Genomic DNA, 24,771 nt, shown 5'->3' with positions numbered 1-24,771 from the left:
ATTAGGGCATTTTTTGGTGTTTATTATTCGAGCGTTTGTCATGGGATAGTATTTTACACCCGCAATCGTTTGTATAAATTAGACAGTGACAATTGTGTTTCTTTCCAGCATATTAAGTTTATTGGCATTTTATTCAATTACTAATATACGCTAACACAATACAATATACACTGTGCTGTTAATTAAATAAATATTCAATGTATTCAGTTGGCAATAACTGCAAACATTTATGACACAAAACGTAAAAAGCCGCATCATCATATATTTCATAAGTAATAAAAAATTGAAACATGATATGATTAATTGGAATAATTATTTGGAATGTTGGCATTTCTACGAATACATGCACAAGGAAACAGAAACCTCTTTAATATTGGTAACCTATTAAAGCTCTTCATTTTATTGTGTTTCATTTAACATCAATTATCTTGAAAGCATGCCTTAATTACAAAACTAAGCATAGGATGCTAAATCATTTGTGTAAGCCAAGCGCGTGGGATATATGTACAATTTTTTATATCTATATTTATAGCATTATAACTTGATATATTTAAGACAAAATGGTATGCGATATTTTCTAAATCCTAATTTACAGCATAAAAACGTTTGATATGTATGTAACCTTTACACATCGTACATGCTATGTGTAAGTCAAACACGTAAGTGATATGCACTACAGCCACAATATTTGATATGTAACAAAAATATAATGCGTTAAATAGGTGTATGAGAGAAACACGTTTGTGAAAATATCTGAAGCCGAATTCTAACAAGTGTTGTTTTTGAGTACACAACAAGTGCAAATGTTGAAGATATGCATTCAAAACTTGACCAAAGTATTGCACATTGGATACAACCTGTAATCATATGTGAAGGTAAAAAACAGAGGCACGCTTCATTGAACATGAGCGTGAAATATATCGGAACTAAACTCCGAATAAAAGTGCCGTTTATGATATTCGTCAAAAAATAATGAAAAACATAAATACAATAATTATTCAATGATGTACAACGATATACAACGAATTCAACATCATATACAAGTCAGAACGGCGATCTGCAGAATAGCCCGTTTGTTCTCAAACGAAAAACAATAAGTATAGTAACGTTTCAGTTCTAACTTTTGCTGTTTTACAAGTTTGTTTTACATGACGCAATCTTTATTTCGTACAACGAAATGACATCTTCTAAGTAATAACTTTTGTAAAACTAATGAACAGTGGGACAATTATTGTTATACACATAAAAGCGTTTAATTAACTAATGAGGTAAACTATGTATGCAAAACTGTAGATATGACACGCGAATCATGATTAATTAATTAGACAGTACAACATATTACACTATTCTAGCTAACGCTTATTATGTTTTAAATACAGTGAAGTGAATGAACATTTCGAAATTATTACCAAACGACACTCTATACATTACTTATAACGGTAAACTATTACAAAAAAACTATGTTCACAACGTTTTCCGTATAAATTTGATAACTAAGCTGAGAATTTGGCTTAAGTTTCAAAATGATTGACGTATTATTTTTTTATAAACAGTCTTTGCTTTTGGTTTAAGCGGATGTAATATCGACAGCAGAAATATAAAACATGATTTTATGATGTATTGGGATCGTCAGAAAAATACACTGTGGATTACGTTGATGATAAGAATGATATGAATGTATGAATTCGTAATCCTTTACATAAAACGCATAAAAATAACGGCAGACAACATGGCGAAAAGTATCTCTTCTCTAATCCCTGCCTTGCGCAACGCCTTTCAACAGTACAGGCCCACCTTCATGCAAATAAATAATTGGCCATACGACGAATTCCAACTGGCTCCCGGATTTCGTGTAGGCCCGGTACAAATCAACGTTGAAGGCACCTTCCTGAGCACTCCAGTCGAGCACGGCAGGCGGGTCTTGCACACACATCATCCAACACAGCTCCACGCATCTGCATTGTAAGTTATACATTAACAATAACTGCAGGAAATAACCCATTTATATTCGCATGGACTAGTGACCAATTGTCTACAAAATGCATACGATAAACGAACAATACTACAAAGCATGACCACAGTACACATAGTTAATATCTTATTTTTTGTTAGAATATCTATACAATCTTTTAAATGCAATTCTTAAACCTGTAGCTGTCTTTTAAATAAGCATCATTCTCATGAAATTTCAGCTTCATGTGTCTAGTAACTACACAGATGGAAACGGACATAAACATGCATACACGAATAAACAATCCCCTTTAAAGGGATCTTTTCACGGTTTGGTAAATTGACAAAATTGAAAAAAGTTGTTTCAGATTCGCAAATTTTCGGTTTATTTATGATATGTGTAAGGAAACAGTATTACTGAACATTTGCCATGGTCTAATATAGTCATTATATACATCTTTTGACGATTTCAAAACCTAAAAATTATAAAGCGTTGCAACGCGAAACGATTAAAAAATTTTGAGAGCTCTGTTTTTGTCGTTTAAATTTGTGAAACTACGAAGATTGCTTATATAACGTATAAAATACGCATGTTATGTATGCTTGGCAGGATAGCTCAGTTTTTACTTCAGGATTCCGGGGGTCGCTGGTTCGAGCCCTGCTGCGGGCTACGTTTTTTCCTTTTTTAAATTTTATTTTTTACCTTTTACTGGAGCTTTTAAATTTAATGTTTACAATTATCAATATAAAGTATTTAATGACAAACTTTAAAACATGCCAAAATCTGTGAAAAGGCCCCTTTAAATTGATGCGTATGTTAATCGAAATGTTTTACCAAGTTTAAGTCAGCACGCATTAGAATAGTTAATTTCAAAATCCTAATTCTGCCATTTTATCACGATATTATAATTTTTTATTGCAACTTAAATGGACATAAAGAAATAGGCTGATAGAATTTATTAAACGTAAATTTCGCTGGTGTCGTAAATGCATATATATGTAATTGGCGTCGCACTGAAGTGCGGCGACTAGTATGTAATACGTTTTTTTCGCTTATGGAAGTTATTTTACGGATCAATGTATATATTTTTGTTGTCAGAATATCTTGCATAGTGGCGATTTTTTGTGTGTTAATTAGTGTAAATAAGTACTGCAGTTGTGCCTATTACATTTACTACAACAATTATTGCCAATAATGCAAAGCTAATTATTTTAATTAATAACTGATCACAGGGACTGGGCAATAATAAAAGATCACAGGGACTGGGCAAATACGCGAACCGGTGAAAATTTCTGGTTTTGTATAAAAACAAAACTTCTTTGTTTCACTATACTAGCAACCACTTTTTTACTAATAAAGGAGCTATAGAGCGTGAAGCGCGACACGTATTATTAATTGTAATAATGAGTCTTGATAAAGGAAGCAGCCGCTTATCAATGAGGAGCACCATCATAGCACCCCAGTCTCATTACTATTAAGTCCTTCTACAGTTTTTTTTTAAGAACCACATATAGATTCTAAAAAGGCCGCAGGCCTGACCCGTATCTTGCCAGTGGTATGGACCCTTTGGTATGGACCTTTAACCCCGCTCACTATCCAGCGTTTAAACTTCCGTGTTTACATTTAAACCGACTATTAATAGCTAATTAATATCTTAGTAAGAAGGTGATTTTTTTAAGTGGTTCCGTAGTGTAGTGGTTACACGCTCGCTTCACATGTGAGAGGCCCAAGGTTCGAGCCCCAGTAGAATCAAATAATTATATTTGTGTTCTATGTTTACTTTTTGTTTTGATGTAAACATTTTAGTTTAAATAAATATGCTGTTTTATTGTAACCATTTTTTGTTTTTATTATGCCCATGAAAAATATGTGTGAGGGGGGGGGGGTTGTTAACACATCAAAACTTTTACAGTGTTTTCATATCAATGAGTACTCAACCCATATCGTAAAAGAGCAACGTAAGAATAAGATCAGTATCATCTCCCCTTGAAGTTGAGAAAAATATGAAATAACGCTTAAAAGATGAAGCAGATTTTTTAAAACCTACACATTTCTGTTCCATTAATGCAAACTGCACACGGATGCCAGTAAAAAAAGGAAACCAATGTAAATAAAATGAACTATGAAATATTTGGGGGTTACAACACAAAATCATAGATAATAGTTATTTGGGAGTTATAACGCAACATCATAGATAATGGTTATTTGGGGTTATAACACAAAATCATAGATGATGGTTATACCAGTATCTTTTTCTATTTTGTTCAAAATAATCGGCCAATATATTAATATTTACAGTAGAAAAAAATCGTTCCATGTAACTTCATTGAGTGCCTTTTACACTGAAATTCCCGACGCCTTTTGATGCCTTTCATCAATACTTATCTTGTACATTAAACAGATATGTTTTACTAATTTACTATGTATAATTCAACAATACTCGGTGCTCACTTCTTAATGTACGGCAAACACACATCAACGACCTTGTCTCCGAATTCCTCCATTCGCCTGAGTTTAGCTAGAACTTCCTGAAACAAATAACACGATACATTTTGTTTTGTTTTCACCGATCATACAATAGTTGAATGACGATGTAAAGCGGGCATACGTTCACATTTAAATTTTCTCTACTGACAGAAATCGATCGCTGCCATGACGTTTTTTGCATTTAAAATTATGGGTTTGGATGGTATGAAATTAAGTCAATTTACCTTTTCAATCACGGGAACCACTTGTTTAGCAACCTTCTTACGGTATTCCTTGATCCCTTTCTTTACCTCTACCGGCACTTCAGGCATTTTTTCACCTTTCACCTATGAAACACATCCAATATGTGTTATTTGCAGGTTTAAGATATTCTTTTTTTGTCAAACAGTATTCCGTTTTCTTTTCGCAAACGCTATTTAGTTAACGTGAATATGTTTAAGAATCAACGAAAATGTGTTCACAAACCTTAACCGTAACGGGGATATGAACGTGTTAAAGTTAACGCTAACATACAATAATCATGATAAAATTTCGCATACGAGTGATATTGCGGAATACCTCGGGCAACATTGAATGGTAACATGGATTCCAAAAGATTCACGGTGTCAGATTATTACCACGATGTTAGCAAACGTAAACGTGCTGTCTAGATAACTATTGTACTATTTATTTGATAACACGAATCTTTTCGCAAACGCTAAGAAATTATCTCAAGCATTTAAGTGTTTGTAGAAATAAAAATGTCTTTTAATGAATCGACTTACAAAACTGTAATTCCTCGAATATTAAACAAAATAATTATATGAAAAAGATAATATACAAAATGTTCCTGCCTTGGTGCGAACCCGTTACCTAAATATGCAAAAGCAAACAGGTGACCACTTCACCAAGGATTCTTTTTTAAATTAAAAAAGTAGTTTAACGCTATGCGATAATATATGTTTTGCTCAATAATCGATAAAAAAAAAAAAAAAAAGAAAAGATTTATTAATTTTCCTATTTCCATTGATGATTATCCGTAAACAATTATATGTTCAATATTTTTCTTAGTTAGGTAGGAGTCATATTTTGCTGGTATGAACATATTGCTTACATTGATTAAAAAAAGAAAATATATTGCCAAACTACGTTACAAGTCCTAGACATTCTACGCTTTCATATAATTATCGTGATGCAATGCGTGGCCAAGATATTGCAGAAGATCTCCGGATTAAGTGATATCTGAAATATCAAAATGTTATGATTTACGTTAGCGGTAATGTTTCATGATACATTTGTGTTCAGATAATTCGAGGATCTGGAAACCTCACCTTTATGCAATTTTAGTTTAACGCTGAAGTATTTTCGTAAACAGTAATTTGATATTCATATAAATATCGAAATTAATAAGCTGTATTACGATTTTTTCGTGAATGCTAATTAGTTAAGGAAATGTTTTCGCGAAACTTTCTGTGCTACCATAAATGAAGAGTGAAGACGATTAATCGCTCCAATTATAATCGCTCTAATTAAATGTTCTTGGGTCCATTTGTTTACGTTGTGCATTGTATACACGTCACTTTTTTCAGAATATACACGTATTAGAAGACGTTCAATATCTAAAAAAGACATATACTGTCTATATATTTTATGATGTGAATACAAAGAACGATTATACAATCGACATAAAATATATCAAATTGCAGTACCCGAGTAAATCTATGATATCGTGGATACAGTAAAAAAAAGCAGTATTTATCTCGAAACATAAACATGATAAAATTCTCATCAAATACCCACCGAACGTATTTCATGTTGGAATACATGTCACTGGCTGGGCCTTACCTTTGGTACAGAGTGGGCACGCGTTTGTCGTTCTTTTGTAGGCGTGACAACCTCCTATACACGGCATACAAGTACACGTGGTTAGGTTTATAGTGGTACATGTAAACATAGATTGGCATTAAAAGTGAATTGTTAAAGTAAAAAAGTACCAACGTGTACCGATTTTAGAGGCATTGTAATTAGGAAGAGTTACACAGAGAGCGTATATGAATAACAATTTTTAAGGCCTCTTCATATGCATTTATGATTATGAAAATCTATACAATAAAATTTATTGAAGCATTCCAGGTACTGATTGAATAGGGAAAGAGCAGTAAGCAAAAGTTATAAGGTTCCCGAACTTATATAAATTAATAATATGAATTATAATGTGATAACAAATAACATGATAATATTAATAATGTTATAAATAATGTAACAATAAGGTTGAAAACCTTAAACAGAGAAGAGCAAGAAAATAAACAAAAATATTCTCCCACCTTTAAACATACCAAGTGCTACGGATCGTTAAAGCAATTTAGGACTGTATTAAACAAATAGGAGCAATAAATTATAAAATATTTACATATTGTTTTTATCTACACAAAAACATATGTACTAGCCGGACAAATGGACTTAAGATAATTTTTTTAGAACAATCCATTATATTTTCAATTGTTTAATTGCCTAATATCCAACAGACTTTATTTGCATTCCAGAGACACACGATACGTTACATACATAGCAAAGTCACAGTATTGTGTAAAATACAGTTTTATCGAAGATGGATAATCATTTACATTACGCTTAAATATAATTCTATGCTGCAATACATACCGAAGTAGACAGGATTTGAGCAATATAGCAAATGCAACCATACACGGCTATTTGTTACAAATAAAACAGTTCTTTTTGGTAATTTGAAGAAATGCATTATTTCTTAATTGTACTGAAGTTTTGTCCTATGAACACAATAAAACGTCCCACAACTATTTTTCTTCCACTTTATTCATGTAGTTATACATGTACATATATGCGTATGGTTGCTGTTTTTGATGAAAAAGCACATTGGATACATTACAAAGGTCAGAAATAACTTACTACAGTTGTTTTCTCTGTGACAAGGTTTGGCAGTGCCGGTCTACCACCCTTATGGGAAGAGAATCTTGGAATCTAAGGGAAAACATGCACCGGGTGATTGGAAAAAAGGATGATACAACTAAATGACGGTAGGTAAAAAGGCAACATTAGGCGACGGGTTTCATAATATTTAGCGAGAAACGTTTTTCTTATTAAAATCATAGATTAAAACTTAAACCCAATCTTATTGGAATTGTATTTGTGTATTGTGATAAATATGAAACAAACCAGAAGTTTGAATGGGTCAAATGCACACAACCGTACAATTCGGACATAATAAACAAAATAAAGAGATCACTATATTATGAAATGCAAGCAAAGCACACAGCTCTGATCAGAAAAACCTAACAGAAAAAAAGAAGGAAAACATCTTTTTTTACTACAAAGTACTACAGAAAGCAACTCTCAAATAACAAGCAAAAATCCCATAGCCTAACTGCCTCAAACACACAGATATAAAAGTTCTTCATGGTTGTGCAACATATTCATCGACTTAGGTAACACAATAACAAAACAGCATGAAAGCGTAAAGATACTGAATACCTTTGAATGGGATTTAGTGCTTATAGGAGATTTCAATTGTTCGGTTCCATTCGGTTCAGACGTGGACGAGTGGCTTTCCATCGGTGGAAGAAAAAGATCCTCCTCGATACGAGAATTTTGGTTGTCCGATGATTCTTTACAATGACTGTAAATGGTCTGAAGATCAAGAAAAGTAAATCAGAATTACAATTGATACTACAGTTGGATTAAAATAAACTTGGAAAGTCATCATCTCCTTAAAAAAGGGGATTACATCTATAAAAAACGTTTATTAGTACAAGTATAATGTTTCATAGTAAAGTTCATGTCAATTCGGTCAGAATAACATTTAGGTGATTTTTTTCTTGATTTTCTTAAAACAGACAAACAGGCACATGTCCGGACAATCAATAGTTCTTGCATCTTGCAAAGTCCGGTTGGAGACGAATATGTAACATGAAACATGCGTGTAAAGTAAAAAACAGCAACGCTTACAGTCAAGAGGTCAATTAATATCTTGATGTTCCGTTCTTCGTTTGTTCCCAACTTCTCCAAATTTTCCATGGCGTCTGTCCATTGGTCATCATATACCTGGGAGAACTTCTCAGCGATCTTCTGTGGCCTGTTTGGATCGCTGAGATCCGCAATATTTGGGTTAGAATCAAGCACCTTGGCTGCTGTCGAAGAACTCAGCCTGTAAGGTTTAATAACATTGAATAGTAAAACATTAATTATGATTTTACTAATAAATAATAATAATAAAATAATAGAAATACAAAAATAAATAAACAATAATTTTAATAATAATAATTATAATAATAATAATAATATAATAATAATAATAATAATAATAATAATAATAATAATAATAATAATAATATAATAATAATTATAATAATAATAATAATAATAATAATAATAATAATAATAATGATAATAATAATAATTATTATAATAATAATTATTATTATAATAATAACAATAATAATAATAATAAGAATAATAATTGTAGTAGTAGTATTATTAATCTGAATTTAAGCAATTGTTAAATGTTTAAAATATTATTCTCTATCAATAACATAAATACAATATTTCAATATTTAAATGTTTTTAGCAATGCCTAACTCAATCATTAAAGAAAGTAAATAAGGAAACACATTCTTAACAATTGAAAATGGAATATTTCTGATGTTTACAATGGATATAGTCGTTTATTGGTTCACTCGGTAAATCGGCATAACAATTCAGTTCGTAACTTGCAAAAAAGTACTTAATTGTGTTTATACCGAAAGGTCCTGCGGTGTACATTCAGAAAACACGAAAAATTGCCAGCTATAATACATGTTTCGAATATAAATAACCAATTATTTAGATGTACATTTATACAAAAATAAGTGTTAGTAAGTAATATGTTGAGGAAAATACAATATTTACAAAGATACACGCAGAAGAAGCAATATTGTCTAAAGTTTGTAAATGTCGTTACATGGCAAAGTACAAAGATTATAAGAGTCATCTGAACAATCCAGATTTATCAAATGACATGAAAAGGGCGCAATAATGTCTTAATGTTAGTTACAACATGTGGCATTGTTTTTTCTCCAAAGTGATACATAGTACAAACGAGAACAAAGATGAAACGGATTATATTACTCTTTTGTAGCAAAGTTTACATATTATGTTATTTCTGTTGAAGTTTATGTATCGTATTCTTTCAATCGAGAATGAGAAAAGCAGCGACGTCTGAGCGACTCTATACTTATCATGATCAACAAAATCTAGATTATTTTTATACTTGACCTTACATTTTATAATAATCTAGTTTGAGCAGTCATAGTATCTGCCCATGTTTGTACAAAAAAGGTAACATAACCATTCCATCAACAGTATAAATATAACAAAAACGATTTAGATCATAGGTAGCTATTTTAAAGCATATTCAATGAACTCAGAACAACGACAGTAAAGATTTTAGCTAAGAAATTTCAGAAATTGAAGTTAAATAAAAGCTTTGATTGTGAGTTTGCTCATTATATAGAGTATAAAATAATATATTCAATACTTACTCAGGTATTTTATCTAATTGCCTTTTATTAAAAAAATGACATACTAAATGAATAATAAAAACACTTGTATAAGCATACAAATGACATGCGAAACGCAAAAATACACATGTTTTCTTCTTTGTTTTTCATTTTTAAATGAGACTTTTTAATGTTTTAATATTTTTTTTCTCTTTAAAGCAAGGATATAAGATCTTATTACTTTATTTTTTTCCAAAAAAGATAAAACTATGATTAATAAAAACACTTGAATTTAAGTTAAGCAGAAGTGGTACATGATGAAAGGAACATGTTTTCTCAATTGCAAACAATTTTCTGCTTTTCAACAGAAAGCTGTTTAATGTGACTAACACATATACACTCTTGAAAAAGCTCCTATTTAATATAATATTCCGCACTTTTGCCAGAGGAGTTTAGCAAATGACGTTTTGTCGCGTTCTTTGATATTTTCGCAATGTTTTATTATGGAAAATAATAATAATAATAATAATTTTAATAATAATAATAATTATAATAAATACAAATAAATAAAAAATAAAAAATAAAATAACAATAATAATAATAATAATTGTTAGTATTGTTATTATCAACAATACGATTAGGTTTTTATGCATATGTTTTCTCTTCCAAAAACATAATGAACATCTATGTTTCTTTTATTAGAACTAACCGCGTCAAAAGTTGGTCCTTTTCTTCATCTAACTTCTTTATCTTTTGCTTTTCCTGGTGAAGCCTGTCTTGTAGCTGATTGATTTCATTTTTGTGGTTCATCTCGAGGGTGCGTAAGCTAAAAAACCATAACTCTAAATCAATGTTCTGGACTAATGAATGAATCAGGAACATGCAGTTTACAAAATTGCGTAGCATATTTTTTGTCCGCTTATTTTAGATGAGCTGATACGAGCAAGCTTAGTGTTTTGTAGAAAATTGCACAAACAGAAAAACAAGGAACACATAATTCAATGATAGAAGAACATTAATTTATGTAATTTAATTTTCTTATGCAAGACATCACCTGTTCATACGATATTTTTTACATGTTAAATTTGTCAGCGAATGATATATGCAAACCTGTTTAACGACTCTTCGAGTTTAGCTTTCATTGCATTGGTTTCGTCTTGCAATTTTTGTTTCTCGTCCGCAAGCAGTTTATTTTCACTGTTAATGCTGTACATCATAAAGAAAACAATTGTGTATAAACGTTATAGTATTTTAGATAATTGTTGGTTTTACATAATGTTTGGTTTTACAAATAAAATATCACTGACAAATAAAAATCATAGTTAATATCAGACATAAATATATGAGAGAATTTTTAAAGAATTGTTATTTCATTTAATATTTAACTTGAAGAAGTTCTAGCATATTGAGCAATTTTCACAGTTTGAAAACATGTTGACAAGCTATAAAGGGAGTTTGATAAAGTGACGTTATTTAATGTGCCCTACATCATTTTGGAAATGACAATTATGTGCTATGATATGTCAATTGCAGCATTTGCAATTAATGAAAACGCATTTAATGTTATCGTTCCCATGTGTTAGATACAGCATCATATGAAGGACTGTATGGCTTAAAAAACTGTCTGCAGCACGGTATACATTTTTAATGAACAAGAACACGGGTATTTTCATCGGGATTTCGCTTTGAGTATGTCAAATGGTTGTGCCAGTCGACATTATAAATCGAGACATCAGTTTTATATTTAAATTGAATGCGTTACATGTATACATGTTGTAAATCCCAGTGACATATATTGAAGGTAGTAATTATAGTTTTTTGTTCCTACGTGTGTGCTTTTAAAATATAATTTTTACTTGACAGATTCATGTATATCAAGAATACATTTGAATTTCCAACGAGTAGCGGCATGATAAATCTTGTATAAAGTATACAGTCGATTCTAAGCAACATTCACTCTTTGTATTTTTTTTTATAAACAAACAGTATTGTTAAAATGTTACGTTGTCTCTATTATAATGAATAGTCGAACTCACGTCTGTTGTTTTGTAATGTCAATTATGTGCCTTTATATAACAAATTAACAAACAAATGTGAATAGGCGTGTCTTTTCCAAGTAACATAAAGGCTTCATATTTTGCTGTTCAGCATACATCTAAATTGTTAAAACGTAACGTTATATTTACATTCATCAATGATCGATATCGTGTTAATCGTTACGTGTTATTATCATGTGCGAGGAAGAAAATACCCTACTCCATTTACAGAATTAACAGTATTCACCCAAGCTCTTTTATATAGTTCACACAGATTAAAAATATAAATCTGCATTGGAAAGGAGTAAAACATCTGAAACAAATATGAAATGACACCCTTATTTAAGTTTTATTCAAAAGTGATCAAATGTTTTATCGTGGATCGAATGCTTTTTTTTTAAATTATGTCATACCGACTATTTTCTCTCTCTTTTCCAAGTCGAAGTTCTCTCTCCTTTTGAAGCTCGCTTTCAGCTTTGTCTATTTTATCCTTCCACTCGTCAGATGGAGCCCTATATGGGTAATCGATTGAAATCATAATGATAAAATAGATCTTTTATTATGCCATCACACTTCGAGGTGCATATTGTGCTGACATGGTGTTAATCATAACAGTTAAATCCAGCATACAGTAATGAAAAGGCACGTTATCTGTACGTGATTCTAACAAGACTGCTATTTGCTTATCAAATCATGCAAAGATAAATTATATAAACTGGTAAATAAAAGTGATACATTCGAAAAAACAACGGTCGACACACAGTAACAAACTAATGTTATTGCCATACATATTAAAGTTCGTATTTGGAACATTAGACCAATATATTTGCATATTAATTACACTGTATATTTAAGTGTGTGAAAGCTGTTATAAAATCAAAGAAGAGCATTACCTCATTAAAAATTATATAACAACTTGTTCTATATATTACAACTGTTAACATATTACACAATCAGCGTATGACAAAGTTTAATATTCTCCAGGTTTTAAATGGAATTAGTTCCGGCGATGTCAGTATTCTTTCCATGCTGCATAACACTATAAGTTATATAAAGTGAGTTTATTTTTGTATATCCAGTGCGTGCTCATACAGTATATGGCCAGGTTGGTCATTGTGTGATCCAACTTCCGCCAACATACTTCACAACTATGTCAACGTCTTTACAATCCTCGTACCGTGTAGGGCTTCGTGGAATGTGGCTTTCCTTCCTCGCTAGCTCCAGTTCCTTCTTTGTGCTGCCCATCTCTTGTTCAAGTTTGGCCTTCTCTTTCTTGTATCTGAAATTATTGTTTGTTTGAAGCAACACAATGAACTTAGTACTTTACTAGACTCGAACTAAATCTATTTAGAAGTAAAACGACGTTAATTTTGTACAACTCCGCTGCGACATTTTGCCGCTCAACATGTTAAGTTATTTAGTTATACACTCGTTCGTGTAAGTGAATGTTTTAGTTAATGTTTTTCAAAACTGATCAAATGCATGTATTTATATTTAACAAATGCGATTTTTCAGTAAAGGTATATCTAAATGTACAGTCATTCATTTTAGTTAATGACGAATGACATTTTTATACAAACCGCTAGGTTTTTTTTATATAAGACTACATTGCGAGCCAAAATTGTATCACTGAAAGCAGTAAACATACTTATCTAGTTCATCTTCGGCTTTTGTTGTCTGAGCCTTCTCTAGTTCTGATATTTTCTTAAGGCTGTCAATTTCGTTTTTCAGCTTTGTCTGCTCTTCTTCAATCGCTTTTATCTTCTCATGTGCCTTGTCCTTAGCGACCTTCTCAGCTTCAAGTTTTTTGCTAAAACTATTGAGTTGCTCCTCTTGGGCTGCCTTGTCAGGATGTTGGTGTCTGTTTTATCAGGCAATAGTTAAAGTTATTTCATAAACATTACTTCTCGTTTTATTAACCCGTAAACAGTTATATGTTTGTGAAGAAAATAGTAGAGGACATAACGAAATATGAATATGGGATGGTAATTGCAAGTTTGCATATTTATCAAACTGAAATACATTTTCTCTTACATTAAACGATAAAGCTCGAGGTTAACCAAGGCTTGTCACACCGTAAGATTGATATGCATAACGAAATATTACATGTTAATTTATGTTTGAAAAGTCGACATAATAAGTAAAATGACGTCAAAATGACGTCAACAATGTCAGCTTCAAATAAGTAATGCATCAGAGCCAACTGGACAACGTACATCTCAGACTCGACATTGACTGCCTTTTTAGCACTTGCAAACTCTTCTTTTAAAGCTTTTGTTTGTTTTTGTAGTTCATTTTTGTCATGTCGTAGATTTCCGATTTCCCGATCAATGTCGTTCTTCTCCTTCTTCAGTCTGGCTAATTCCTCACTTACAGATGCACTGAAATACGACAAATATGTCCATAAATGACGAAATTCTAAATGATATTGTTTCCTTGTATCAAAACTGGTTTTCTTAACATTATGCCTGAAAAATTGTTGTTTACGTGTTTTCATTATAAAAACGTATACATGTAAATGCACGTAATGTACATGCACAAGGTTTTTACTCAATATCTGTACAATATTGGGCCTACAATCATTTGTACGGATGTTTGAAAATTTCTGGAAAATTAAATTAGATTTTGCAATATAATAACAACTAAAGTGTTTGCATATTTAAAAGTCTGGGAACAGTCTTATCAATATTGTTACGATTTATAAAATCGTTATGCGAAATCAGAGCAAACGAACTTTTAAATATAATGCGCACTGGTGTATTATCAATCGATCCGCACGAACTTACAAGTAACGATTCATATATGCGCATTTTGTCATCATTGTATTTTTCAAACGGAGGTAATACGCTAATACCGTGTAAAAATTGTAATTATTCTACTTTGTTTAGTGTTCAAATACATATTAACATTAAAAACGAAAGAAAAGAAAGAACATAAAAGAACACTGAACTAGACTCAGCAAGGAATTGAAGTTTTGGTGGAAGAGTGCATATGGGTTATTGGTGTCAAAAGTGCAAATTAATTCTCAAATGATCTATTCCAGTGAGTTTTTATTTACATTCTTTGAAATTGATATGGCTTGAGTAGCTCGCAATGTGCGTGTTTCAAAACATTCGAGATTGTCTTTTCATATTTTATGGACGGAACATTCTATTTCTATTTCTTTAAAACAATTTTTGTTCCAGTGCATAATAATTAGTCGTGTATACACAAGAAATAGTCAGTTGCATAATTCTTATATTTAATTGCATTCCCTTCAATAATACTAAGCAGGTTCGTATATATCTGATGTTCTGGTATAATCTTGATGGTTTAGAAATGTATGCTTTAAATATCATAACTAGTATAAAAAAATGAGGAAACAAGAGCTGTCATCATAGGATGACTTATGCCCCCTATAAACGCTTGATAGAAGTTATGAGCTTTTTTCGAAACCTAAACGCAGATTTCGAAACCTAAACGCGGACCCTAAGCTCAAGGTCAATGTCAAAATTTGTGTGCGCATAGAAAGGCCTTGTCCATATACACATGCATGCCAAATATGAAATTGCTATCTGAAGCGACATAGAAGTTATGAGCATTTTTCGAAACCTAAACGCAAAGTGTGACGGACAGAAGGACAGAGGGACAGAGGGACAGACGGACGGACAGACGGACGGACAGTCCGATCACTATATGTCATACTTCGGGGCATACAAATGATTATTAGATTGTTAAAACATAAACGCATCTATGTCACATATTTCGTCTATACTATACGGTTATACGCAATTATAAGACAGTTATGTTGGTCCTTGCAATTCACGAATAAAAAATGTTGCCTTGTCTTCCTGGTTTTAAAACCGATTGAATGTTCGCAAACAACTGAGATATCATATGTTATTCTTTTTTTCTGTCCGCCTATTCTGTGGTTTCGAGTCTGAAAAGAGACTGACTACATGGATATGTGTTGACATTTTACCGATTAAATGCACGCGTTCTACGATTGCGTACCATTTGATTTATGCTGCTGCAACTGAATGATTAAACTCGCGCAAATACTGTTTTATACTTATACCGTTTTGAAGTAGTCAAATAATAGAAATATTTTTGCCTTCGGGAGTTGTCTTAATTACAATACGTTTTTAGACGACACAATCTTCATCAGATTACGAAAACGTTAATGTTCATGGCTTACAGATTTATATTAACGTTTTTACTAAAACGAACAATTTTCTTGAAATTACACAATCCATGACATGAATAAGAAAGGAACGCTAATTGAAAGTTAAAATTAAACTTTATAGTATTTTAAAACAAATTAAAAGTAATTTAAATACAACTAGAATGATTGTATTTGATTATGAATGACGTAAAACTGCTTTAATGCGTGTTTAGTACAAACCCATCGGGCAACTTACATTTCTAAATCGACTTTGACCGTCTTCTTTTCTCTTGCAACTTCATCCTTTTGAGTTTTTATTTGATTGGCAAGTGAGGCTTTTTGCTCTTTCAGGTCTCCGATTTCCTTCTCAAGGCTGCTCTTCTCCCTCTGCAGTTCATCATTACGGGATGCGCTAAAATATGGCCACAATTTGAAATGTAAACTAATCATAAATCATTTCATTGTCTTGTATCGAAATCTTCTTGTCATATTCATTGTGACGAAAGAATTGTTTATTGGAATATATATTCAATGTTTATTTACAGGACATATGCATACAAAACACTGAACACATTTTTAAATGTTTAGCTTAAAAAGAAGTATTGATTTTGTTTTAATGAAGTTAACAAGTTCATGTACAGTAATTCGATTGTTTTATGTTAACCATATTGTAACGTTATTAAGTGCATAAGTATGTTTGACTGTCCAATCATTTATTTCCCATGATGGTGACCTAACTTGTAGCTTTATCGCCTAGAACACAATCACGATTGTGAGATTTACTCATGTTTTGTACATGTTTTGTAACTGTTAGTTCGTTAATGCTTACTTTGTGATCAGGTTATGGCACTTTTGTTATTACTTATGTAATACATATTTGCAAATGTATAACACTGAGAATGAGATACCAACATGTTGCATTTATCTAAACAATGATAATTAAAATACTTAGTGTTCACTGCGCTACCGAACGATAGTAATATTGTAAGATATACTATAACCGTTGAGTAAAAGAATGACATGTATGAGCCATTGCATTTGTTATAATTTTCTTATGTTTATAATGTGCTTCATATGTAATATGCTTGTAAAAATCGTACTTGAAAAGGAATACAGTAGTTAAAATCTCGTTATCCTATATTTTGTATGAAGGTGTTATGAGAATAATGATGGTCAAGAAATGCTCGTCTTTAATAAATACAATTTAAATACCTGTATGAAAAAGATTTACAGATTTAATACACAATGTACGTAAGTTCATGAAATAAATTTAATTATTTAATGTATACTGAGGTGTTGATTTCAAACACGCATCTCATATAAATATGTAAAACTATGCTCAATATACATGAACATCAAATATATTTTGCTCTTGCCCTCTGCAAATAACGATTTTGGGGTTGCCAAATTTAGTATAGGCTCGTTATTATATAAGCGAACGACTGAGAAATTTGTGTTTTCCAGTTTAGCTAATTACGTGCTCTCGAGCAGGAAAATGAAATGTCTTCAGTATGCGTTGACAGAATACGAACTTCGACATTTTTTCTTACCGGATGATTTATGATGCTGCAATTGAATGATTTTTAATTCACGTAAGCATTTATCATAATAACACCATTTCGCAATGGCAACATGCCACGGTTGGTGAGTGTTAGATGTACATCAAAAACGAGTATGCAAGACGCAGTATTGCCTCCGGGGAATGTCTTAATTGCACTATGTGTTAACATGACACAATCTTTATCAGATAACAATACAATTCATGTTCATTTGGGACCTAAGCTTTATTGACAGTTTGCTTTATACGTGTGGTTTATACCTCTGATGTATACTTTTTTAGATTAGAAAACGTAAGGTATTAAGAAAATTATTCAAAAAAACCCAAAACATCTCAAATATCTGGTTGGTGTAGTTTAATTTAAATGAGGAATCGAATTGTTTTTAAATATTACATCAGTTAAAATATGTTTAACATTAATACGATAGATTAATATGATCTACATTGAAACACATTTGATGTAAATTTTCAACGTGCGTATGACGTCCGTTTACCTTATGGATAATTTATATATCTTCGTTTTGGCGCACGCGTCTTGCGAAAATAAGTCTTATGCGATTTGCGGCCAGCAAAGCTCCAGACCAGCCTGCGCAACCGCACATTGTCCGTTAATGAGATGACGAAACATTGCTACGCTGGCCGCATATTGATTGCGATCAATTTTCGTCAGAAGCGGGTAAATAGATCATTGAAAAAGCAGTACATGCATTTATGCGAGCATTTCTTCTCGTTAACGTGAAGTACTATGTTGAAACAATTTATATTTAAATCCTAATTCATCCATCATGTTCACGTGATTTCTCACTAATTGGTGCAAACCTGTCACGCAATGACGGCAACCAGACGACAATTGTCGGGCTGAAAGCTTAATTATATCGACAGTTGTGTTATATAATAGTTGTGTACTTTTATATAGAAGGGCACTGTTGGTCACTTTTCTAAAGTTAATTTACACCTCAACAATGGAGCAAAACACGTATCTGAACGATTATTGTTTCACTTTTTTAAACCGTTATAACTCATTATCGCATATCCAAGTTATAAAGGTAACGGATACGATAAAAGACAACATTTATGCTTGCCAGTTCGCGATATGTACGATGAAAATACAGAATAGTTTTTACGTCATAAATTTCTTCTGAATGTTACATGGGAAGCATTACGCTTAAAGTACTAGCGACGCAATATCATTTAAACAAAAATGAATAAATATGATGGTGACTTAATGTTTTGCTCGTTAATGCGCAGTTTATACGTATTTATTTTGAAAACCAGAAAATTATTTATAACACACAAAAAAGCCCTTTGTTTAGTACTTTGCTTGATAAACAAAGCAGCATTGCTGTCGATTCAGAACTTATTGATTCACATTTGTGCATGATGCGTGTCATTTTGTTTATTAATGATTGCCCATGCAATGAGATAAGCAATAGGATAGTCGGACAGGTGGCTGTCAAAAGATGTGAAAATAATCTTACAAACATCTCGCGAAAGACCACCGTACACTCAAGAAATACAATACCCACTGCCTGAGAAGTGTATTATAAGAATGGTTCAATAAAACCAAACTTTATGTTCCGTACATCAAAAAACGCTCCCGTTGTATAAAACATTTAACTTTGTTTTCCATTCTTAAAGTATTTTTTATTTTGTAGGCAACATAATTTGCTAACATTCACATAAATGAATGGGTCACACAAATATCTCGATGGGGAGTGTTTTTAATATTCAGGCTATTGAAATGCTAAATATTTCAAAGAATACGCTGTGTTTGGGCAAGTCTGTAAAATGGCTACCGATGCCAAATAACTAATTCAACAAACACTATTGCGTAGCAAAAGAACGATGAGGACATTCCAGCAACAATCAACATGATTTCATCTTATGGAAACATACTGTGACATATTCGTTTGTATCGGATTTCATTAAATCTAGATATTGACATGAATAGGAAACAATAGACGAACGATAAAAAAACACAATAAAACTAATCAAAATAACAGTTTCAATACTTCATTGTCAGTAAGTAAATATGGTTGTATTTACATTACACAATTTACCATAACTGCATCAATACATTATGCTGCATATTTTATCAACGCTTCTCTGGCTAGTTTACTATTGATTTCACGACAATGGATGCAATTACCGTTATTGTAATAAAATTGCGAAAGTGTTGCGTCTTCCACTGGGTTGACAAAAGAATCCATGGGGACCCATTAATATTTTAAGATAGCGGTAACAGACTAACAGTTGTTTACAGTGAAGCAAAAATGCGCACACAAAATATTGTCACGTGCATTGCTATCGTCTGACAAACGATTGTACGAATCACTTAATTACTTCCGAATTGTAACCATCGGGAATGTCTGGAGAAACTCAGATTCTGTTATGGCCGAGACAGTTGCATTGACCACGACTTGCTTATATCGGAAATATTTTTTTTGTGTTCATCGTTTGCACCACACAGAAACTAGAAATTACGGTGCCACTAGCTTTGCCATATTTGATTATAATTGTGTGATTCTGGTTTAACTACTGCCATAGATGGCTAAAGATCGATTGAGAAAATATATAATTCAAAATCGAAGTAAACTTTGAGAATATGTTCAGGCATTGATTGTTTCCACTTTCCTCACCGACCTAATTATTGTGCCGACCCGAAACGTTTGTTTTTGTATTCCAGGTTGAGTGTGCAATCATATTTGCTAAATATGAAATACAATAACTATTACGTTTGCGATATTTTCTTAATTAAATTAAAAAAAAGAGAAAATAATGTAAAGCAGAGATTGGGAAGATTAGTGCATCTAATTGCATATTCGTAAAATTCGGAAATTCGAAGTAAAAGATTGTGTGATACAAAAATTGAGGATAAAATAAAAAAGGGTTGAACATAGTCAAAACCTGGAATCGCACACGCTCAATTAATACAGATTTGAAATTAACCTAATCTAAGTCAGATAGGTTTCGTTGCCTCTATATTGTGTTAAATACCGACCCTTGTAGTTGTGGTGGTTAGTAGTTGTGGCCTTATCTTACAAACACGCTAATACTTTCAGATACGGCTAATCTGCCGCCTGGCCTTCTCAAATAAACAGCCTTCATAAGTAAGATAAGAGTTGAATTCATAACGAGCATTACCCTAAATGCAGTGAATAAGCTATAAATCCGTTGAGTATAGAGTTACTACTGCGCATAGCTGTGTTCAGTCTGAAAGAAATGTATGTCAAATTGGCTATTAAATGTATATATATAATTATACTTTACAATTAAAATTCCGTTTAAAGTGAACTGCTTTAAATAATCCGATTATGAAATGCAGTATGCGTATGATCATATCAAATTAAGGAAATGTGCATTCAAGTGTACGAAAATATGCATTTGTTCCCACGTATTTAAGCATAAGCTGCCTTTAAACATTCAATACAGATGAATCATTCCGCATTAACCCATTTATGCCTAGTGGACTCTCCCATCCTTCTAAATTTGATCAATTTATTTCCAAAATTAGGGATGTTTAGTATCTTTATTTCTATAATTAGAATATTTCTTACAGAAATTCCTTTAAGCAAACAGCGCAGACCCATATGAGACGCCATATCATGCGGCGTCTCATCTGGGTCTACGCTGTTCGCCAAGGCCTTTTTTTCTAGACGCTTAAATGGGTTAAATCAACGAAAATCCCAATACGGTATGTCCGGTCATTAACAATTTAAAAACAGTATTTAGAATTAAAATACGACCCAAATTTAACTTAATTGGCTTATTGGATTACCTACGAGAAACGCGACAACAATAAACAACCCTTAGCGCAACAAAACATGTCTACGTTCAACGAAACAGGTACTTAATAACCCTAAAAAGATCGGCTCAAATGTCATGATCCTTTCTTTTGTTCAGTAACTTGATACACATGCTACACTAAATGATGTCAAATATTCGATCGACCAGATTGATGGTTTAATCTTTACAATCAAAATATTATCAAAACCGATTTAAGGTTAAGATAGAATTAAAACGCGGATTGAATTTTCCGATCCATTGATTTTTGAGGCTACACTCTACCATACCATAAACCTGCCATTTATAGGCTAATGTTTCGCCTGTTATATATAGGTCTACGTGAAGCATGACTTTGAATGAATGACAGGTCAACAATTTATTCAGACACATCACATGAACATGACATCATTGTGTTTTGAGAAGACATACATGTATAAACGCGTATGTCTAATTACCTTCAATTCGTTGAGTTAAACATGGCTGAACTGAACTTTGAATTTTCCAAAACTTCTATTAATAGTCGAAACAATAATGCTTTATATATTATTGCTGCTGCTGTAGCTGCTACTTTTTATAATGCTGATAATAATGGTAATTCTGATGATTATTATGATAAACATTTTGATATTTTGTCTCATCCACACTACCACTAATTACACAATTATCATCATCACTATTTGCATCATCGTTATCATCACCGACATCACTGCCAATCCTACCAACTCAACCACCACCTTCATCATCATCATCAGCGTTTAGAATTTTCTAACATGGACTGCACACTGACGCAGTTAACTTGGGTTGTAAAGTCGGAATGTCTAAAAGCTTTTCGGTTATCAACATGATATACAAAAGTCAGGTAAATAGGAACGTCGTTATTTAGGCGAAGTTCAGCTCGTAAAAGTTGTGAATGTCTTAAATTGCCGCTGTATCAATTACCGACCAGTTTGCAACGCTATATTGCTGCATTGATAGGCTACTAAATGATGACTATGTAACTGATTTCAACGCGAGTATTTCATATACATTTTGAAAGCCTACACTTCTTTAGAAGTGACAAGGAGTGAAACTTAACGCCCGTTTATTTGTTATCTCGTAACATAGTCTGAGGTAATGTAAATTATTTTGGTTGACTGCCTTCACACCGCGAGCGACCTAAAAATTGAATATGACAGATACTGCAGTGAATACAGATTTATGCAAACATGTGTAAGTTGAATGAAACAAGAAATACTAATGTGGGAAAACAGCGCATACATTAAATTACAAGTCAGATAATTATTAAGGAAATATATGAGCATGTCAAAACGTTATGTTTTACTTTAACATTACTTAGCCTTACATTAAGGATATAAACCTTAATTAGCAGCACTAATCATTATTGAAGACGTGGCTAATATGATAATGGCTTATGACAGAAACCACATACATATAACTGCAATCTAAGAACTTAAATCATCATTCTAACCGATATGATAAACACGTATGAATAGTATTCTATTTTACAAAAGTTATATACAATGTATGGTTTTTAATGCCAATGGCGTGCAAAAGTGGGAAAACGCGTTTACACGTACTCTACGTATCAAATTTCAAAATCTTCTGCAAATGAAACTGATATATTGATGTATAGTGTCATACAAACGAGTGTATACAAACTCAAAAAGGAGCTCGTTATTCGAGCTGTATATAACCATGCTTTTTCAAGTGACTTAAATTGAAATAAGGTACCTAGTTGAGTGTATTGCTTCAAACGTTGTTTTCTCTTCTGATTTAAAGTGGACTTTGTGTTGTCATTTGATATTCAGTTTCCAAAAAAAATAACGTAGTTTTCTGTACAGTTTAAAATGTTAAAACACAACGTCTGATCGTTATTGCACCACAAAAAGGTACATTTATATTGTAAAATACTGGTGTTTAAAATCATGCTAAGGAAACATTATGATGATATTGCTTCTGAGCTGCCACACATTTCGGATTGAATGTGGAAGTGATCACAATGTACGTAAAGATAACGACGGTCGTGACTTCAAAATCACATTCAGAAGAGACAAACTGAAATCAAAATATGCTTCTTAAATGTTAATTACTTAAACAAAAATAAAAATAAAACAACGTTTCGTCCCAGATTAGCCAAAGCAGTTTCGTCCCAGATTAGCCAAAGCAGTCCCCACTGGCTCATCAGGGACGACATTTTCAGCCTAGACCGGATTTTCGTTTAGAAGAGACTGATTTTAAGCTAAAAAGTCCATTAAAGCGGACAATGTTGTGGCTAATGAGCCTTGGCGGACTGCTTATGCTTATCTGGGGCGGCACTTTACGCACATGTATTAAGCCCTGTTTTCCCAGAGCGCGGCCCAAATCAATCCACTACGCAAGGGAACTCATTTCTTACCCGTAAGCGGGACTGGAATCACGCTTTCCTCTTTTGCCTTTATTCTGCTTTTTACCTCCACAAAATAGACTCATTCTTAGATATCCAATTAATCTTATATTTATCGCATATAGGCACTATTTAAATAACACTACGATGTGCACGTCTTTTAAATAATTCCGCAATGTTTTCAAGTTTGTCTTTTCACAAGCAGTTTCGATTTGCACTCCTGTCACATGCAATACGGTACATATCTGTTGTCAATTTTACAATTGCATATAACTTCCCTTCAAGGTATGTTTACATTCGCCTTTGACAAGCCTGAAATTACGCGCATTCGTTCAAAACTTTGAGATAAAGATAACATGTGTTTTATCATTTCATCTTGTTCAGATAAACGACCTTTACATTTTGAAATCCAACACGCATCGATATGAGTATCGCATAAGGTATTTCTTTATAAACTACGTTATGCTACAAATGACCATAAAATATCAAGGTTTAATCAAACGCTTGGGTAAGCTACGCTGACGCTAGTCAGCATTGGTTTAAACGCTCTTAAACTTTTAAACTATTTAATGCGTTTTATCACTGTTTACGATGACATTTTATGGAAGTTATCTTCCTTAATCAAACATGAGCTTTGCCTTATAAATGTGACGGATTGATTAAAAGGTCCTTTGTGTGGGACCGATGTCCGGTGTTTATATTGATCGACAAGGTGTTATGTCAATAGAATAAGCGATACCTTTCAATTTATAGACATGTCAGGTAATTCAGATTTACGTTACTTGAAATTCGTACAAGAGTTATTCACCTTAGTATTTGTTGTTTTGCCGAACTATAAAATATTCCGCAAAGAGAATTCATAGGGCCTGTTCATACTTAAATAAATAAAATAATTCCTGGCAAGAGGTTCAACTCTACCATAGTTAAATCACGCGAC

The 24,771-nt window shown here is 32.4% G+C and overlaps 1 protein-coding gene across 2 annotated transcripts; it reads right to left on the bottom strand.

Moving 5' to 3' along the window:
- Nucleotides 1-112: 112 nt before the first annotated feature.
- LOC127877437 (uncharacterized) lies at nucleotides 113-24,404 on the bottom strand. Of its 2 annotated transcripts, XM_052423310.1 has the most exons (15): nucleotides 23,847-24,404; nucleotides 16,364-16,519; nucleotides 14,180-14,344; nucleotides 13,612-13,824; nucleotides 13,141-13,242; nucleotides 12,377-12,475; nucleotides 11,038-11,133; nucleotides 10,637-10,753; nucleotides 8,399-8,597; nucleotides 7,925-8,080; nucleotides 7,343-7,414; nucleotides 6,263-6,316; nucleotides 4,663-4,764; nucleotides 4,403-4,479; nucleotides 113-1,955 (listed from the first exon to the last, which is right to left on the bottom strand). In XM_052423310.1, the coding sequence occupies exons 1-15, from the start codon at nucleotides 23,918-23,920 to the stop codon at nucleotides 1,751-1,753; spliced, it is 1,887 nt and encodes a 628-aa protein (XP_052279270.1). In that variant the 5' UTR covers nucleotides 23,921-24,404; the 3' UTR covers nucleotides 113-1,750. The 2 variants fall into 2 exon arrangements, with proteins under 2 accessions (XP_052279270.1, XP_052279271.1); XM_052423311.1 differs by lacking the exon at nucleotides 7,343-7,414 and having other exon boundaries at nucleotides 23,847-24,399.
- Between the last annotated feature and the right edge of the window lie 367 nt (nucleotides 24,405-24,771).

Source organism: Dreissena polymorpha, chromosome 4 (assembly GCF_020536995.1).
Source record: "Dreissena polymorpha isolate Duluth1 chromosome 4, UMN_Dpol_1.0, whole genome shotgun sequence".
Classification (NCBI taxonomy): Eukaryota; Metazoa; Mollusca; class Bivalvia; order Myida; family Dreissenidae; genus Dreissena; species Dreissena polymorpha.
This window is presented reverse-complemented; position numbering and strand designations above follow the sequence as displayed.

Bases quoted from the DNA above. Each gene is read 5' to 3' on its own strand.
- LOC127877437 (XM_052423310.1), bottom strand. From the start codon at position 23,920: ATGAGTCTATTTTGTGGAGGTAAAAAGCAGAATAAAGGCAAAAGAGGA. The intron at 16,520-23,846 runs GTAAGAAATGAG...GCCATATTTTAG, and splicing joins GATTCCAGTCCCGCTTACGG to CGCATCCCGTAATGATGAAC. The intron at 4,480-4,662 runs GTAAATTGACTT...TATTTGTTTCAG, and splicing joins TGGTTCCCGTGATTGAAAAG to GAAGTTCTAGCTAAACTCAG.